General features: G+C 41.9%; 1 protein-coding gene across 1 annotated transcript in view; it reads left to right on the plus strand.

The window, feature by feature from the left end:
- The window catches only part of LOC136508386 (ABC transporter G family member 41-like), a 31,520-nt gene extending 16,958 nt beyond the window's left edge, over positions 1-14,562 (plus strand). The window contains exons 12-22 of the mRNA XM_066503055.1: positions 9,813-9,966; positions 10,131-10,265; positions 10,354-10,427; positions 10,609-10,941; positions 11,059-11,349; positions 11,782-11,865; positions 12,395-12,528; positions 12,912-13,145; positions 13,241-13,412; positions 13,560-13,814; positions 14,140-14,562. Of these exons, the coding sequence (XP_066359152.1) occupies positions 9,813-9,966; positions 10,131-10,265; positions 10,354-10,427; positions 10,609-10,941; positions 11,059-11,349; positions 11,782-11,865; positions 12,395-12,528; positions 12,912-13,145; positions 13,241-13,412; positions 13,560-13,814; positions 14,140-14,409 (2,136 nt within the window). The 3' untranslated portion in view covers positions 14,410-14,562. The remainder of the gene's footprint in view (positions 1-9,812; positions 9,967-10,130; positions 10,266-10,353; positions 10,428-10,608; positions 10,942-11,058; positions 11,350-11,781; positions 11,866-12,394; positions 12,529-12,911; positions 13,146-13,240; positions 13,413-13,559; positions 13,815-14,139) is intronic.
- The last annotated feature ends 3,054 nt before the right edge of the window (positions 14,563-17,616 follow it).

The following is a 17,616-nucleotide window of genomic DNA, read 5'->3' on the forward strand; positions in this document are numbered from 1 at the left end:
CAGTTTCCGATCATACCATATTCCTGATGGACTAGTGGAACTGAAGCAGGAAGAATTCAGATCTCTCAAGCAAGGATCAATGACTGTGGCGGAATATCGGGACAAGTTTGCACAACTATCTCGCTACGCTCCTAATGATGTGGCGGATGACAAGGATAAGCAATGCCGTTTCCTCAAGGGACTCTATGATGGACTGCAGCTCCAGCTGATGTCTAATACTTATCCTAACTTCCAGTCTTTGGTGAATCGCGCAATCGTGATTGATGATAAGCGCAAGGAGATGGAAGCTAAGAAGAGAAGGCTCCAAGGGCAAGCTTCTGGAAGCAACACTCGCCCGCGTGCTTATCCCCAGCAAGGTTTCCAGTAGAGGAATCAAGGACCAACTCATCAGGGAAACCGTGGTCAGTATCCTCAGCGGAACCAGTTCCAGCAACGCCCTCAGTTTCAGCAACAGTTTGGAAATCAGCGTCCCCCGCAATAGACTGGCAATCCTGCAACACGCCAGGGAGTGCCTAACAATGCTCCTGTGAAGAGTGGTGCACCCAACAATCCCAATGCCTGTTACCGATGTGGAGAAGTAGGTCACTATGCTCATCAGTGTCCTAAGAAGCAGAACCAACAAGCCCCTCAGAACCAGGCCAACAATCAGAAGTTCAACGCCCGACCACCTCTCACAGCAAAGGTGAACTATGTGTCATCTGATGCAGCTCAGGAGACGCCTGAGGTCATGTTGGGTACGTTCAGTGTCAACTCTATTTCTGCTACCGTACTTTTTGATTCTGGTGCTTCGCATTCTTTTATCTCCCAAGCTTTTGTTAGAATGCATAGCATACCTTTGTGTGCCATGAAAAACCCAATACTAGTGAATTCCCCAGGAGGTAGTATGCCCGCTTCTTATTGGAGCCCCTCAACTAGCATTTCCTTAAGGGGGGTAGACTTCAAGGTGAAGCCTATTGTTTTGAGAACGGCGGGAATTGACCTTATCCTGGGAATGGATTGGATGAAACAACACCGGGCAGTGATACAGTGTCAGGAGAAATCTGTGGTTGTGACATCACTCAAAGGGGATAGAATCTGTGTAGAAGTAGTAGTGCAAGCTCAGCCTACAGCCACAGTGAATTAGCTAGATGGTGAAATCAATGAACAAGATCGTGTCGTGGAGGAATTTCCGGATGTCTTCCCCGATGACTTGCCAGGTATGCCACCTGACCGAGACATTGAATTCATTATTGAATTATTACCTAGAACTGCACCAATAGCTAAACGTCCGTATAGAATGGGAGTTAATGAATTAGAAGAGCTTAAGAAACAACTAAAAGAGTTGCAAGAAAAAGGTTTCATACGCCCCAGTTCTTCCCCGTGGGGGGCACCTGTGATCTTTGTGGATAAGAAGGATGGTAGTCAACGGATGTGTGTGGATTACCGCTCACTTAATGAGGTTACCATCAAGAATAAATACCCTTTGCCTAGGATAGATGATTTGTTTGATCAGTTGAGAGGAGCTCATGTGTTCTCCAAGATTGATCTCCGATCTGGTTATCATCAGCTTAAGATTCGGAACTCGGATATACCCAAGACAGCATTTACTACACGGTATGGATTATATGAGTACACCGTTATGTCTTTTGGATTGACCAATGCACCTGCATACTTCATGTATTTGATGAATAAGGTGTTCATGGAGTTTCTGGATAAATTTGTGGTAGTATTCATAGATGACATACTAATATTCTCCAAGACTGAAGAAGAACATGCGGAACACATAAGGATGGTTTTGCAAAAGCTTAGAGAACACAAGTTGTACGCTAAACGGAGCAAGTGTGAGTTTTGGTTAAAGGAAGTCTCTTTTCTAGGTCATGTTGTCTCCAACGGTGGAATAGCAGTAGATCCAGGCAAAGTGCAAGATGTACTGAATTGGAAACCACCAACTACTGTAAGTGAGATTCGAAGCTTTTTGGGATTGGCTGGTTATTACCGAAGGTTCATTGAAGGCTTTTCCAAGCTAGCCAAGCCTATGACAGCTTTGTTGGAAAAGAATGCTAAGTATGTATGGTCGGATAAATGCCAGGCAAACTTTGAAGAGCTAAAGAAGAGATTGACTACAGCTCCAGTATTAATTTTGCCCGATTTAAACAAGAACTTCTCTATATATTGTGATGCATCCCGTTTGGATCTTGGATGTGTGCTTATGCAAGAAGGAAGAGTGGTTGCATATGCATCTAGACAACTAAGGAAGCATGAGTTGAATTATCCTACTCATGACTTGGAATTGGCAGCGGTGGTTCATGCTTTGAAGATCTGGAGACATTATCTGATTGGACATAAGAGTGATATCTATACTGATCATAAGAGTTTGAAGTACATATTCACCCAATCAGATCTGAATCTAAGACAACGTCGTTGGTTGGAATTGATCAAAGACTATGATTTGGAAGTGCATTATCACCCAGGAAAGGCAAACGTCGTAGCTGATGCACTTAGCAGAAAGAGTTATGCCAATGGTATTCAGACAACATCTATGTCAGCAGAGTTGTGTGCTGAAATGGAGTATCTCAACTTGAGTCTGGTCACTAATGCAATGGAATTGGTGATAGAGCCTACTCTAGAGCAGGAGATACGCAAAGGTCAATTGGAGGATGAAAAACTTAAAGAGATAGCAGAGAATGTAGTGCTTGGAAGGGCACCCGGATTCAGAATGGATGAGAATGGAACCCTTTGGTTCGGGAAAAGGATATGTGTACCGGAAGTGAAAGCTATCCGAGATGCAATTCTGCAAGAGGCCCATGAGTCTGCTTATTCTATACATCCCGGAAGTACCAAAATGTACTTGGATCTTAAAGAAAAGTATTGGTGGTATGGTTTGAAGAGAGATGTGGCAGAATATGTGGCTTTGTGTGACACTTGCCAAAGAGTGAAAGCTGAGCATCAAAGACCTGCAGGGTTACTACAACCAATGAAGATCCCTGAATGGAAATGGGAAGAAGTTGGCATGGATTTTATTGTAGGATTACCCCGCACTCAAAGAGGTTATGATTCAATATGGGTAATAGTGGATCGACTCACCAAGGTCGCTCACTTTTTACCAGTCAAGACTACTTATAATGGTGCAAGATTAGCAGAGTTATACATGGAACGAATAGTGTGCTTGCATGGTGTTCCCAAGAAAATTGTGTCGGATAGAGGCACCCAATTTACATCGCAATTCTGGCATAAAGTACATAGATCTTTGGGAACAAAGTTGAATTTCAGTTCTGCTTACCACCCGCAAACTGATGGGCAGACGGAAAGGATCAACCAGATTTTGGAAGATATGTTGAGAGCCTGTGCACTTCAGGGGTATGGTGATAGTTGGGATAAGAGTCTGCCTTACGCAGAGTTCTCGTACAACAACAGTTATCAAAAGAGCCTCAAGATGGCACCTTTCGAGGCATTGTATGGACGTAAGTGTAGAACGCCTTTGTTCTGGAATCAGACTGGAGAAACTCAAGTGTTTGGTCCCGATGTCCTTAGAGACGCGGAAGAACAAGTGAGAATGATTAGAGACAATTTGAGAGTAGCTCAGTCTCGACAGAAGAGTTACGCTGATAACCGTAGAAGAGAGCTGACTTTCGAGATTGGTGATTATGTGTACCTGAAAGTGTCACCAATGAGAAGTGTGAGAAGATTTAATATGAAGGGAAAGTTAGCACCAAGGTATATAGGACCTTTTAAGATCCTAGAGAGACGTGGATAAGTAGCTTATCAGTTGGAACTGCCTGAGAGCTTGTCCGATGTGCACGACGTGTTCCATGTTTCCCAGTTGAAAAAGTGTCTGAGGGTACCAGAAGAACAAATTCCTTTGGAAGAACTTGTTGTCAAGGAAGATCTTACTTATGAAGAGTATCCGATAAAGATTTTGGAAACTGCTGAAAGAGTTACGAGAAGCCGAACAGTAAAGATGTGCAAGGTGCAGTGGAATCGCTATACAGAGGATGAGGCTACTTGGGAAAGAGAAGAGGATCTGAGAAAGACTTATCCCCAACTGTTTGAGTAAGCAATCACCCGAATCTCGAGGACGAGATTCATCTTAAGGGGGGTAGAATTGTAACACCCAAAAATTTGAATTCTTTTTAAGATAGTGAATTTGATTTAAATATGCAATTATACGCGCATTTCAAATTTAGGAAATACTATTTCTTTTATGAAATTAAAAGAAAATGCAAGAATAGAAACATGTGATGCATTCATGCTATTGCGTATTTATTTCTGTGATGGGTGGTTTTGTTCAAATGCTAAAAGATCTTAAAAACCTTTTGAAATTGAGTTTGAAAATTTTATTTGTAAAAAGAAAAAGGAAAATTTCCTTCCATTCCTCCCTTCCTTAGATTCGGCCCGCTGGCTTTTCTTTTTTTTTTTCCGCTGGCCCAGCTCCTTCCCGCGGCCCAGCACCACAGCCAGCAGCCTAGCTCACCTTCCCTCCCCCGCTCAGCCCAGCCACGCGCTCAGCCCAGCCCAGCAGCCGCGCGCTCCGCGTCGGCCTGGCAACTGCCGCCGTGCCCTCCTCCTTCCCTTAGTCGCTGAACGCACGGCCCCACGCATCAGCTCCGCCCCCTTCCTTCGGCAACCGCCCGCTCAAGCCGCTGCGCAACCGCGCCCACGTCGCGCGTCGTGGGAGTCCTCCCGTTGCCTCGGCCTCGTTAAAAGGCAGCCGAGCCCCCCCCTTGCGCGCCCCTGCTGCTCCGCTCCGTTTTTGCCTCGTCCCGGCCGAAACTGCCGCACGGAGGAGCCCCGCCGATCTCCGACCTCGCCGTCCGCGTCGCCGTCGTCTCCGAGCCGTCCCCACCTCTGTTTCTCGCCTGTGGTGAGCTCGCCCTGACCCCCTCTCTCTCCCCATGCGATTCATTTTGCGTTTCGTGATTTGTATCGCCCAATCCGCGAGCGCCGTGAGCTCTTGGCCGTCGGCCATGGCGGCCGCCGCTCCAACCTTCTCCTCCGGCCGTCGTGATGGCCCGGGCGAGTTCCCCTCCTCCCCAGCTTTCTCCCGGTGCCTCCGGATTTCCGAACCGTGGCCCCTAGCCCCGGAACCGCGCGCGCCTGTGAGCTTCACGCCGCCGGCCATGGCTTGCCTCGCCGGAGTCACTGTTCCGGCCGGCCAAAACCCCCCAGGCTAATCCGAACCGTCCGATCTGGATCTAACGGCCGAAAATAGAAGATACCCCTTCGGGGGTAAATTTGCTAAAGGGCCCCTGGATTTTTTCTAAGTCCTAACCCGCCGTCCTTAGCGTATTTCACTGAATGCGCAAACCCGTTTAGAAAACATAAACTTCGCTGTTTAAGTCAAAAGTACGCTTTCAGTATTTACAGAAATGCCATTCGAACTGTTTCGCTTATAGAATGGTCGTTTTAACTCTGAATTGATCCATTCAAATCGCGTTAGCTTTGTAATTTCATAAGCTACATGTTGGAGCTACTGTTAATCAAGTTTGGAACTTTTTAATTTCATGATTAGAATTAATTAAATATAGGGCTTTTGGAAAACCCGTTTTAATCATAATTTTCGCATTTTAGCTCCGTTTTTCGTGAACTTCGCATTGACGTGATCATAGCGAAACGTAGATTAGTTTTACAAACATTTTATTTTGATTTCAATACTGTTGGTGTACTGTTCTAATGATAGGAGTGTTTGCCTTGCATGAATGCTTTTGGAATGTTGTATGTTGCCGTGTTGGTCGCGTTCAGACGGTGAGGAAAACGTTGGAGACCAAGAACTCTTCGACGACCAGCAGGACCAGCACGAGTTTGTGAACCAAGGCAAGTATAACATGGGCCTTCCTTGATGTCCTATTTCACTTTAATCAATTACTCATTTGCATGTGTCTAAATTTGATACCCGTAAGGACATTCTAGTGATTGATATCCTGTTTCTTGTCTCCTATGGGTTAAATGCATATGGGTAGATGGCTAGTGCTCTAACTAAACATGATATACATATTGATGAATGATACTATGGAACAAAGTGAGTAACATGAATTATAACAACTGTTCCATAGGGCGAAAGTGCAAATGACCTTCGTTCATGTTGCTCCTGGCCCTCCATAAGGACTTATCTGTCGGCAAAAGCTGGGACTGACAGTGCAACCGGGAGAGTCATATGGCTCTGACTTTAGCTCAGTAATAGGATCTTTCCTAACCAGTTAGAGGTTACCTTTTTGGCGCAAATGGGGCTTGCCACTTTGGGTATAGGGCTGCCTCTGTTCCTATGAGTATAGCCGCGATGGATTTGTGCCATAGGAAAGGGGGGTCCCTACATCTGCCTGCCAAGGAAACCTAGCGGCCCTAACTTGTTAGGGAAACCTATGAAATGGCTTCATAGTGTACCCTGCCCGTTCACCTTAGAAGTGACATGGGAGTAATTAACCCGGGCATATGGGGATCACGACTCGCGGTGAATGTGCACCACCTCTGCAGAGGGTAACAAACCGTTATAACAGCCGTGCTCACGGTTACGAGCGGCCCGGAAAACTCACAGAATAATTGGATGCTTGTTGACGATCAATTAAGTTGATCTATGATGAATTATGGTAATCTTGACCCTGTTATATGTTCTTATGGGAATTAATTGGGAGCTTAAGCATAACTTGATAATACTTGAGAATAAAAGTTTGACCTACTAAAAATGCTAACTGCAGTAAACCAGAGTCTATCCTTTTGAGCTTCATAACCCCATGTTAGCTTGCTAAGTACGGAATGTACTTACACTTGTTTATTTTCTTTACTTGGATAAAAATCCCGGATGGGTAACAGATGACAACGGGTATGAGGATTTCCCGGAGGATTATTAGGCTTGTGGTCAACCAGTTGACCTTCCCTGTGATGCCGGCCAGGAGAGTTCATTCTATTTTTATTATTCCGCTGTGATGTATGAGACTAAGTTCGATTATAACTCTGATGTATGTGACACTGTGATGATACTATTGTAATTTGTCAGCTTGTGTGTGTGATTGAATCCTGGGCACACACGAGTTTAGTGCATTCAATTTTATCCTTAAAATTGGGTGTGACATCATAGTATACCAACTTAGCTCAACAAAGAGGAGAGCAGAGATCAATGAGTAGCTGATGTGTAGCCAAGTAGATTTGGTGATTGGAGTGGCCAAAGCATGATATTCTACCTCGACACTAGAGCAAGACATATTACCTTGATATTTGGATCATCAAGAGATAAGGTTGCATGCCATCAAGAAACACAACATAGCTCGAGGTGGGCTTGTGTACCAAACTCAAAGGATCAACATCACTATAGAGTTACAAAGACTTCAAGTGTCCCAGCGCACCAAGATTACAAGGGCACAAAGCCCAACTTACTCTAGGTCGTCTCAAGATAAAGCCTAAGGACTCGCTAATCAAGCTCTAAGCAAGATTATAAGCTTTGGATATTAACACAAAGCTCCCATATGGGGTTGGAGTGTATCTATAGCTTCTGTTGTCTCCAACAACCTTCAAATAGCCAATAGAAGCCACCCAAGTATATATATAGCTCCTCATGGCTTGGATGACTAAGACGACGGTGCCAGAGCGAGGTGGATGTGTTGGTGGGTTGGGCGCACAGTGAAGACACAAAGGCCGATGAACACTAGGGGTATAATGGTCTGTTGATATTGGACCTAACGACTAGTTTTTGCATTTGAAGATCTTTCATTGAGCAACTAGTGGGTTCAATAAATTTAGTAGAATGATTGCTGTTAGTGGTAAATTGGCAAACATTTATAAGATTCTTAATCCTTAGGGAAGAACATTATTTATAGGAAAGAACAAAACAAGTTGGTTGGTAGTAGAAGTGACAGGAAGCAAAGATGACCCATTGTTGGCAACATTAGATGAAGAAAAATGACACTACTATAGAAAAGAAGAGCATGGAAGGATACAAACGTCAAAGGCCATGTGGGAGGTGGCATTTTAAGCAAAGTAACATTTGTTTTGCTAGGCCAGCATCAGTGCCATGGTGTTGAAGTTGGATGCAAGGGAATGTTGGTCTCATGAAGAGACACCAGCTATGGGGTTGTGGAACACTGGAGGGGTGGCGTGCAATGTTTAGGAGCACTAACCAAAAACACTTGCTACAGATGTAGTGATGTGGACTAGTTGCACGGGGTGAAGGGATATGAGCAAGGGATGGCCAAGGACCAGGACACATCTAAATGGACTCGGTCCATGGTTTATAGATTGATGGATAGGGAGAGAGAGAGAGACTTGATTACCAATGAATTAATGTTCAAGGTGTCAGATTAGTTAGCTCCGGCAATGCCTAGCAACAAGATCACATAGATGGATTTAGATGGTAGCACATGAGACACAAGGATTTATACTGGTGCGCTAAACCCTACTCTAGTGGTGCGATTGCTCTTGTGTTTGTATACTCAATTATAGGGGCTGTTGCTCTTAGCTACGTAGTAGATTGGAATGATGGGAGAGGATCCCGAGCCCGAGGTCCCTACCCTCCTTTATATAGGTAGAGGGGGTAGGGTTACAGAGAGGGCGATCTGGCTAATAGATTGGATTCCTAGTTTCTTACATGGAATGCGCAACAGATTGATCCTAGCTATCATCCAGATACGTCTGCCTTGGCTTGCCTTGATCTCCACGTTGGTCGACCGTGTCAACCCTTGCGGGACTCCTTGGCGACTGCTGGGCTGGCAGCTTGGCGATGGTCATATATACGGGTGGTGCGGGTCCCCTGGCCCATATATCTGACACAAGGGCAAGCTAGAAAACATGTGTATGGTGTGGTTATGCCCATCACTGTCTTGAAGAAGTCCCTAGAGATAGTGGCATAGATCCACTACTAGTTAATACAATCCATGCAGACTCGATCCAGGATGGTCAAGTAGGGATGGTCATTGAGAATGTGGCTCTAGAGGGAGAATTTCATGAGCATGATGAAGAAGTGGCCACACCACATGGTGTAGTTTCTAGTTGCTAGATCGAAGATATGAAGAACAAGGGTCCTGAACACACGTTTAGGGTAATAATAGCTAGAGCATGATAATTGACAATCATCGTTGCTTTGTGAAGTAGCATAGTGTCCTGATGGGAACATAATGACTTGGCTTCTTTGTCATCATAGGGTAGACCAATTGTGCCAGCGCGCTCACAAGCCACGTGCTCAAGGGTGGCATACATGCGGGCATCAACAATTTGTGTTCCTGGGTAGTGCGTTTGCCTCTGTCTAGCAGCTTTAGCGCGAGCAAGAGCAGCGTTGCTGATAGCTTTTGAGCACTCCTCCTAGGCATTACAATCAGGTCAAATTGGTGAGTTTCCTCTGCAGCCATGCATTCTTGCTCGAGTGTTGCCTCTTCAGTCACATTATTATTATTATTGAGAGCAACTACAGTGGCACTAGGGGAGATTGGAGACGTGGTGGAAGGAGGGTTGCCGGCCATGGAGATGGTGGCAATAGCTAGGGTTTAGGCGAAGGTGTGTGATTGAGGATAAACTAGCCTGAAACCATGGAGTAAGGTATACGCACATAATTTGTTTATATAGGCAAGGATATCCTAGGGTTAGCTTATAGAATACGAACCAATTATAGAGATCATTGCCTATCTCAATTCAGTCTACAGATGTGCGCCAAACTCTAGGTCCATGACAACACAAGTTGTGTATGTTGAAGAACTAAAGGCCTAATTTTTAAGTTATATTTGTAAAGTTGTAAATCAAATTTATTTTGCCTTTTAATGGATTCCTGTTGTCACAATGCAAAATATATAACAAAAAATGTAATATGCAATTTTTCATCACTGAGATAGTACTAAACTTTTTTCCTATGTTGATAGTTCACAATATCTGGTGTGACACTTGGAAGGAGGATATTAATGGACAGAGGGTTGAACTTCTCTAGCTACTTCTATTGGATTTCAATTGGAGCATTGATTGGGTTTATTTTGTTATTTAATATAGGTTTTGCTGCTGGCTTGACTCTTAAAAAGTGTAAGTGCACTATTATTTAAATTTTTCTTAGAATTCAAAATTTGGACTACTTTTAATTCTCAAATGTATTTTGATTTGAATTTTAAAGTTGATGAAAGCTTATGCTGAATAGTTCAAACATACAATGCATAATTGTTCTAACCTCCCATGTACCTCATTCTCAGCTCCAGGAACTTCTAGGGCTATTATTTCTCGTGATAAGATTACCAAATTTAATAGAAGAGACCAGTGTACATTTATGGACACTAAAGATGGGATAGATAAGACACAAGAAAGTTCTTCTACTCCTAGCAGGACTGGTTAGCCTCAATTCTACAGTGTGGAACCAATTATAGTTCAGAGTGTTAGTGAAATGGAACTCACTTTCGATAATCGATTACATTGCAGGAAGGGTGGTGTTACCTTTTGTGCCCCTTACAATATCATTTCAGGATGTGAACTACTATGTCGACACACCTGCGGTAATTATCATACTCTAAAAAGTCAAGATAGTTGCTAGTGAAAGAAAGCCATGCTTGATGGACCATCACATGGGCATGTCAGGCACGTGTGCTTCCTAGTGAAGTAAACAAAGGAAAAAAATTACTAGCAGAAAGTAATTAGGAACATTTATTGACCAATAAAAAATGTTTATTGTTGTAGGAAATGAGGGAGCAAGGCTACATGGAGAGAAAACTTCAACTACTCCACAACATCACAGGAGCCTTCCAACCAGGAGTCCTTTCAGCACTCATGGGGGTCACTGGGGCAGGGAAAACAACCTTGCTTGATGTTCTTGCTGGGAGGAAAACTGGTGGTATTATTGAAGGAGATATAAGAGTAGGAGGCTATCCTAAAGTTCAAAAAACTTTTGCTAGGATATCAGGTTACTGTGAACAAACTGATATTCACTCCTCACAAATCACAGTGGGTGAGTCTGTTGCATATTCAGCCTGGTTGCGTCTTCCAATAGAAATTGACTCCAAAACACGAGATGTGAGTTATAATTGATGATATGGCATAAATAAATGGTTCTTTTACTTCATAGTTGTACCTTAGGTACATCAAAATTACAAATAACTACAAGGTAACTGCTATTCTTTCCCCTTGCAGGAATTTGTCAATCAAGTTCTTGAAATAGTTGAGTTGGACAAAATAAGAGATGCTTTGGTTGGAATACCTGGGATAAATGGACTATCTATAGAGCAACGGAAGCGTCTCACAATTGCAGTTGAGCTTGTATCCAACCCTTCAATCATATTCATGGATGAGCCAACATCAGGCTTGGATGCAAGGGCAGCGGCTATTGTCATGCGTGCAGTGAAGAACGTTGCAGACACAGGTCGAACAGTTGTGTGCACTATTCACCAACCAAGCATCGAAATATTTGAGGCATTTGATGAGGTAATAATACCATTTGTGCATCCTCTAATTTGTCAACGATAAAAAGGAGGTAAATTCAAAATAATAGGAAGAATACCTTCTATAGTTCTGTTTTCCAAGAACAAGATAAAGTTCAAGTTATACCGTACCTGAGTAGTATGAAGCACTAGAGGAGCTAGCTGAAAATTCATGCAAACTCAGATGTAACGCCAAACAATTCAGTCACTAGAAACTAAAACTTATCCATATGTTAATCGTCTACCTAAAGGACAAAAAACTACATTCAATACAAAACCTTCTTCAACCTTCTGATGGTCTAATTGTTTGAGATGTTGAGAGTACAATTAACCCTATTATTTCCAAAGAAAAATTGTTCTTTCATCTAATTTATTGATATGGTTTCTTTTAAATAATATCATACATTGCTAATTATTATGTAAAATTCATACATAGCTGATGCTGATGAAGAGGGGTGGACAATTGATCTATGCTGGGCCGCTTGGACACCATTCGTGTATGCTCATCCAATATTTCCAGGTAACTAAAAGAAAGTTCAATTTTTGTGTATACACATATAGTTTATATTGTGACTTAAATCAACGTAAGTCGTCTTACATTGCAAGCAAAATAGACTTCACAATGGTTTCCATTTGTTTTGAATATTTTCAATAATTATAACATGATGTGTTTTCGACTTCTAGAGTGCCCATGATTTCCATTGTACATAACACATGGAATAGACTTGCTATATTTCATGAAAGAGTAAAGTACACAAACTAGCTATATCCCTAAACTTTGAAAGTTGTGGTTTCAAACCCCCTAAGCTTTTTAAGTGGTTGATCTGAGGTCCAAAACCTTCTACTCGATCAACAACTACTCTCTCACTTTTCATGATTGATCTAGTGGCATTGCATGCGCCAAGTTCAAGAATCACCAGTATAATTTACTCATCGTGAAAATGCATTTAGTTTTAGTGAAGACAACAATGACCTATATTTTATCCTCGAGTAGAGTGTGTTCCATAGGCTAACATACTTGTGAAAGTATTCCCTCTATTTCTTTCTAGGTAATACCTGGGGTACCCAAGATAAAGGACAACTACAACCCATCAACATGGATGCTAGAAGTTACCACAACATCTTTGGAAGCTCAACTAGGAGTCGATTTCGCACAAGTTTACAGGGACTCATCAATGTACAAGTAAGCTTTGAAAAATCATCAAAATTAGTTATAAACCATGCGTATGACACTAACAAACATTTTAATACAATCATTACAAAATACAATATGTAAAACAAGTTTAGAGGCATTGTGTATCCACAATACTTATGAAAATAAATTTCATAGATCATAAAAGCAATTTGATTAGGAAGGAACTATACACCCTGTTTGCTTGATCATATCAGCCATGCTTATCAGCCATGATATAGTGTTTTTCTCTCACAATAGAACAACATCAGCCGGCTTATAAGCCACAGAAACGATCAAGCGACAGGGTGTATTTTGCCATGAATTCTCTCTTATTTGTTATGAATTAAATTTTGCATAACATCTATGCTAATAATAAGCTTTTGGGATTGAAGGGATAAAGAAGAAATCGTAAGACGCTTGAGCATACCACCTGTGGGTACAAGCAACCTCCATTTCCCGACATGGTATCCACAAAATTTTTGGGAGCAGTTCAAAGCTTGCATTTGGAAGCAATGTTTATCATACTGGAGAACCCCTTCCTACAACTTGGTGTGGATTGTGTTCATATTTTTTGCCTCCATGGCCTTCGGGGCATTATACTGGCAGCAAGGCAACATAAATCTTATGTATGTAAACCATCATTTTGACCAATATGACACCACATATCTCTTAGTTATATTTTTCTTAATTAATTTATTGTTAATTAAACTTTTTGGGGTAGAAATGACGAGCAAGGTCTATTCAATATATTGGGGTGCATGTTTGGCACCGCTATATTTGCTGGCATCAACAACTGTCAATTGGTGATGCCATTCATCTACATTGAGCGATCTGTCGTCTATAGAGAAAGGTTTGCAGGAATGTACTCTCCTTGGGCTTATTCCTTTGCACAGGTAAATATAGACTTGGTGCAAACTACTTACATAAGGAGGCTTATAAATTAGTTAGTTCTTGAGCTCGTAGCAATAATGTTTTGATATGGAGTTAGTATTAATTAATATTTGAAGACTTTAACTTTATTTTATGTTTTTCCCAAGTAGGTCATTATGGAGATTCCTTATGTTCTTGTGCAAATAGTGTTGTCCACATTGATAGCTTACCCAATGATAGGGTATGCATGGGAAGCAGAAAAGTTCTTCTGGTTTTTATATACCATGTTCTGTACACTGCTCTACTTCCTATATTTTGGAATGATGATGGTGTCACTCACCCCAAACATCCAAGTGGCGTCCATATTAACATCTCTATTCTACACCATGCAATGCCTCATGTCTGGCTACGTTGTGCCTGGTCCAGTAAGTCCTTCCACTCACTTAATGGCGTAGTTTGCTCTATTTCGTTTGTCGATGTTTGTGATTTTTTCATTCAATGTATCATTGAGCTTGTTTCCAAGGGAAATATGCTAGTGAATTAAAGGAGTGGCAAATTTTCCACTTCTTGGTTTCATGTTAGCTTTAGTCAAGGATTTAGTAAAGCTACATATATGCATTAGTGAAGAAACAAAACTAATCTTAGATGAATAATAGACTGAAGGAAAGTATTTTATTATGCATATAGATACTACTAAGGTTGCATTGATGCTGGGTAATTTATACTAGCTTTTTGGTGCATTTGTTGCAGCAAATACCAAAATGGTGGCTATGGTTGTACTACATGTCTCCCATGTCATGGACACTCAATTTATTCTTCACCACCCAGTTTGGGTATGAGGACCACAAGAAGATTGGGGTATTCGGGGAGACCAAATCTGTTGCAGCATTTCTTAGAGACTATTTTAGTTTCCGACGTGAATTGCTACCCCTAACAGCTATAGTTCTGGTGGCCTTCCCCGTCTTCTTTGCCACTCTATTTGGTTACGGCATTTCAAAATTTAACTTCCAAAGGAGATAAATCAGTAAATAATCAAAAGCAAAGTTTATTTGCATAGTGTATCATAAAGGTCAGTCTTGTGCACATTAGATATGTGCTGTAGTGCTAATGATTAGCTTGTGTTTGGAACAAGTAGTTGAGTAACATGCAAAGCATCCAGAATGGAATGTATTATGTGGAACACCTAAAATACAAACTGTATTGCTCTTATTTAATCGCTCAAAATATACATATGTTTGTTTCTGCTGTTGTGCTGGACAGGACTATTATTTTTCATAGAAAGCTGAATGGACTTTACTAGTTTCCAAGTAATGCTTGTGAACTATAATATTTAACGTTTGGTATAATGGATGAATGTGTTCAATGTAGTTTTTAAGCATCATTTAGTAGGACAAAATGTTAAGTTACAATACTAAACAACAAATTGAAGTGCACTATATGTGCATCAATTTAGAAAACTATACTACTTATTTAGTTTGGTTCCTGTTCATCCAAAGAGGTACAATTTTAGATAAATCTTACTTATAGAGTGTGGCACTTGTAACTTGTTTCCCACCACTTCTCTAGGTAAAAGGGGACTTAGGTATTCACATTTTCATTCCATGACTCCTATTTCTTCAATAACTAAATGACAGAAGATCACTTAGATAGAAGGTTCATCTCTGAGGGTGCTAGTTATATCAAATTTTGACCTTGAGAGCTCAGCTTTGAGGTACAGGATTCCACGCCTTAAGACCAAGCCCTTTAGCTTTGGCTTGTTGGTGAACCATGTTTGTCTTGGCCCAGGCGTCGGCCTCGTTCTAGGATTGCTTCAAGCAATAAAACCGAGGTAGGTTCTCTTAGTGGAATATAGTCTTCAAACTAGACCTCTTGGCAAAGCTCTACAATAGATAACAACAAGTTAGCTATTTGAGATGATTAAAACCTTGACCCTCTATTTAGAAGGTAAACTAACATGATGGATGATTCATTGTAAAATACTGCCCAAGGTAATGGGAGCTATCAAATGAGTACTAGTGGATCATAATCCATAACAAGAAAATGAAAGCAGCAACTTCGTCATGGGATTTATAAAATGCTAGCATGTTGGATAGAACCAATTCTACGCTTCCTGTGAGCACAAGCTTAGTCAAAGAATAGAAGGATTCATCAATAATCTCCTAAGGCACAATAGATTACATAAACCAAACGTGCAACCCAATCTACCTAATAAACACATCTGAAATCCTCAAGTTGTTCTTATTGCTCATTACACTCGTTGCATGCTATAAAGTAGTTTTTGGCGTATTTTTGATGATCGTCTTCCTGGTTCCCATAATACTATTACATTCTTGGATGAAGTAAATGTTATACTAAATGCTAAAAGATAAAAAGTCGGCCACATGCTATTTAGCCATTATTCGGACAAACAACCACTTAAGCAGGCAAAACAACTTTTTAAACGGGATAAACGTCCGATTAAACAGAAATGTCATACCACTGTGTAGCATTTTATACGATGTGTAACAGTAAACATTGGTGCATAGTATTAGAGATATGTATAGTCTAACACATGTATATCATGTGACATGTACTCCAAGTTGTACTCTGACAATATATGAAAGTCAGCCCTATATTGAGGGTGAGCTGTTCTCTAATTCTCTACGTGGTATCAAGAGATCGGGTCCTCTTCCGGCTCCATCCTCTACCCTAGCTTCTGTCCTACACCATCTCCTCCTTGGCCGTGTGGCCACCCCATCTTGCGACGCCCCTACGAGCGATCTTCGCTCCCTCCGATCAGGATCCCTCTCCTGATTGCCCGCCTCCGCGTGATCCTACATGCCGCCTTGCCCATCGTGCATGCGACTTCTTCTTCCTACCACTTGCCCCCATGCGTCTACTCACGCAATCCTGCATCCCGCTCACTTTTGCACGATCTTTCGCGCCTCATGTGCTCACTCGTGCAACCCCATGCACACTGCCCACTTGCAGCTAACCTCTGATTGATCCCTACCTAAACCTGTCTTCCTTCTTCTTGCATCAAAGAATTTGCATATTTCAGAAAAGAGAAAAATTCCAACATATGTACTCCTTTTAAATATGTATGATTTCTAATTACTTCTGCCAGAGCATACACAATGAGAATGCAACATATATAGATAACAAAGGTTAAACCTATGTACGGTTTGTTGTCCGGTGCACACTTGACATGTCAGGTGCGTGTGCAGAAGCTACAACTTTTGGGCAACGACTAGTTTGCTTGTGGGCTTATAAATAGAGTGTGTGGCTGGGTGTTTGAGGGTGGTGTGGTGTTTGTGAACCCTCCCACACATATGAGAGCCAAAACTAACTACTCCACTCACTTGCATAGTTGAGATTGCGATTCAATGTGAGATTGAAGTGACCTAGTTCTTGTGCTTCAGAGAGAGATCATCTAGTGCACTAGGGGCTAGTTAGCAAGCTTGAGGGCTTGTTACTCTTTGAGGTTGCCACCTCATACATGACTTGGAGGCTTGGGGGATCCATTATAGCATAGGGAATGTATTCTTCTTTCGAAGAATTGGCCATTATCCCCCGGAATGATTGCGGATGGGGTCCAATAGAAGTAAGTAGATGGAGAGATCAGCCACAAACGATTTGATTTCTAGTTTTGTTGTATCACACCCCGATATTGATATCAGATACGTATTTTCTAAACAGGCACTAGGGAGGTCATGCCAAAGCGCTACCCTGAGATTAGACTCGAAGGGTAGTAAGACATCCCGCCAGGATGCCCTGTCCGAAGTCAAGTATTTTGGACAAGTATTTAGGAAACAAAGATTGTGTGGTGCTCAGGAAGCATCCGCATTGTGAGGGGTGTTGTGCTTGCCCCACGGGAGATCACAAAGAGCAACTCTAGTAGAAGCGAGGTGCGAAGAGCGTCAAGTGGTTAAACTAGATCAAAGTGCTAGAGATCAAGTTGGGAGCACACCTCAAGGTGTGAGAGCAAGCTTGCGCGCTTGCCGCTAGCAAGAGTATCAGTGTTGACATTTCTTAACGCAATCACCAAGTATGGAGATAGAATCCATCCTTAGCAAAGGCGCCAGGAATGTGCATTGGCAATCCTTAGCGACATTACTAATATTTAGCAATGTCACTAAGTAAAGCCTTGATAGTTCCTTAACAATTTTAGATATTTATCTGCAAGAGCATGGATCTATCATTGTAGCATTTCACCCGGGAGTATTCAAGGTATCGTTATTTATATTT

Source organism: Miscanthus floridulus, chromosome 15, assembly GCF_019320115.1.
Source record: "Miscanthus floridulus cultivar M001 chromosome 15, ASM1932011v1, whole genome shotgun sequence".
NCBI lineage: Eukaryota > Viridiplantae > Streptophyta > Magnoliopsida > Poales > Poaceae > Miscanthus > Miscanthus floridulus.